Source organism: Otolemur garnettii, unplaced genomic scaffold (genome assembly GCF_000181295.1).
Source record: "Otolemur garnettii isolate 467f Iridium unplaced genomic scaffold, OtoGar3 scaffold00003, whole genome shotgun sequence".
Lineage (NCBI taxonomy): Eukaryota > Metazoa > Chordata > Mammalia > Primates > Galagidae > Otolemur > Otolemur garnettii.
Window position 1 is genome coordinate 41,714,283 of NW_003852398.1, and position 2,084 is coordinate 41,716,366.

Genomic DNA, 2,084 nt, shown 5'->3' on the forward strand with positions numbered 1-2,084 from the left:
CCCGGCTATTTTTTGGTTGCAGCCGTCATTGTTGTTTGGCGGGTCCGGGCTGGGGATTCGAACCCGCCACCTTAGGTGTACGTGGCTGGCACCTTAGCCGCTTGAGCTATAGGTGCCGAGCCTGCATTTTTAATTTTTACCAATTTATACTCTTCAGTAGAAGAATTCATATTGCATTTTTAATTTTTACCAATTTATACTCTTCAGTAGAAGAATTCATATTATTGCATTTTTAATTTTTTATCTTTTTTTGCAATCTAGAGTAGTATCTGGTAGTAGTGTTAGTTTTGCATCTAGGGAAGTTGAATATTCTCTTATGTTCAGATTTCTTTTGTTAATTGTACATGTCATTAACTCATTTCTCTGCATTGATTAAGATTTTATATTCTATAGGCTAATCTGTTGGTGGTTGTACATTTTGCAAGTATCTTCCAGTCATTGTCTTGTCTGACTTTTTCTTTTTGCACAGAAGCTTTTTATGTGGTCAAGCACAGTATTCTGTCTGCATGGTTTGCTTCTACCTTCTAGAGTTGTAAAGATTGTTTAAGCTTCATTTTTGCTTTTCAAGTTTGGCTATTAACTCAGTTGCTCAAGTGAGAGTCTAGTAGTTCTTATTCCACTGTAGGAATAATGTTGCCCCAGTAGTGGAATTAGTACTTTGTGACAATGCCACAGAGGAATGAACTTTTATTGTTGTAGGTCATTCAGTGGTGCACCCACCACAAGGATGACCCTCCTCCTCCTGAGGATGATGAGAACAAAGAAAAGCGAACAGACGATATCCCTGTTTGGGACCAAGAATTCCTGAAAGTTGACCAAGGAACACTTTTTGAACTTATTCTGGTATGTTTTTATGTATAAGTAGCTTTATTCCAGAGCTTTTTGCACTTCTTATAGAGTTAAATTTGCTAAATTCATTGATAGGGAATTTTAATACTCTGAACCCAAATGTAATGCTAAATGTAAATCTACATGTCAGTGATCCCATTAAATGTAAGTGGTCTAAATTCCATAGTTAAAAGGCAAAGATCATCAGATCAGTTAAAAAAGCAAGACTCAGCTGTGTTACCTGTAAAAAGTTCCGTTTAAATATAAAGGGATAATGAGGTTTAAAGGATAGAAGATGATATGCTGTGGTAACACTAATCAAAAGAAAGCTGAAATGACTATGTTAAAGTAAAGCAGACTTTGGAGCAAAGTATATTAACACTGTTGAAGAGAGTTGTTTCATAATAAGGGGATCAGTTTGTTCATTCATCTGCCTTGAAACAGAACTTCTAGAAAGTGAAACAAAAACCAGTAGAACTCCAAAGAAAAATCACACATTTACAGTCATAGTTAGATTTCTTTTTTTTTTTTTGGCCAGGGCTGGGTTTGAACCTGCCACCTCTGGCATATGGGGCTGGCGCCCTACCCTTTTGAGCCATAGGCACCACCCCATAGTTAGATTTCAATACCTATCTCTCAGTAATTAATAAAAGTAGATGGGAAATCAGTAGGAATATAGAAGACTTGAATAACACTATTAACTAGCTTGTCTTAGTGAACATTATAGAGCATCATATCTAATGACAGTAGAAAACCCATTCTTTTTTTTTTTTTTTTTCCTTGAGACAGAGCCTCAAGCTGTCCCCCTGGGTAGAGTGCTGTGACATCACAGCTCACAGCAACCTCCAACTCCTGGGCTCAAGGGAGTCTCCTGCCTCAGCTTCCCAAGTAGCTGGAACCACAGGCGCCCACCACAATGCCTGGCTATTTTTTGTTTGAAGCCATCGTTGTTTTTGGTGGGCCCAGTCTGGATTTGAACCCACCACCTTAGGTGTATGTGGCTGGTGACTTAGCCACTTGAGTCACAGGCGTGGAGCCAAAACCCATTCTTTTTAAGTCTTTATTACTAAGGTAGATCATGTTCTGGGCCCTAAAACAAATCTCAAGCTTAAAAGGATTCAAGTTATACAAAGTATTCTCAGTCTGAAACACCCATCCATCATCTCTGTACCCAACAGAAATGCCTGGAAAAATCTGCAAATATTCGAAAACTAACGCATTTCCAAATGGGTCTAAGAAGAAATAAAAAAAAAAAA

General features: G+C 38.0%; 1 protein-coding gene across 1 annotated transcript in view; it reads left to right on the forward strand.

Annotated features, from left to right (window-relative positions):
- The window catches only part of SKP1 (S-phase kinase associated protein 1), a 20,621-nt gene that overhangs the window by 16,109 nt on the left and 2,428 nt on the right, over window positions 1-2,084 (forward strand). The window contains exon 4 of the mRNA XM_003782190.3: window positions 700-843. Within this exon, the coding sequence (XP_003782238.1) occupies window positions 700-843 (144 nt within the window). The remainder of the gene's footprint in view (window positions 1-699; window positions 844-2,084) is intronic.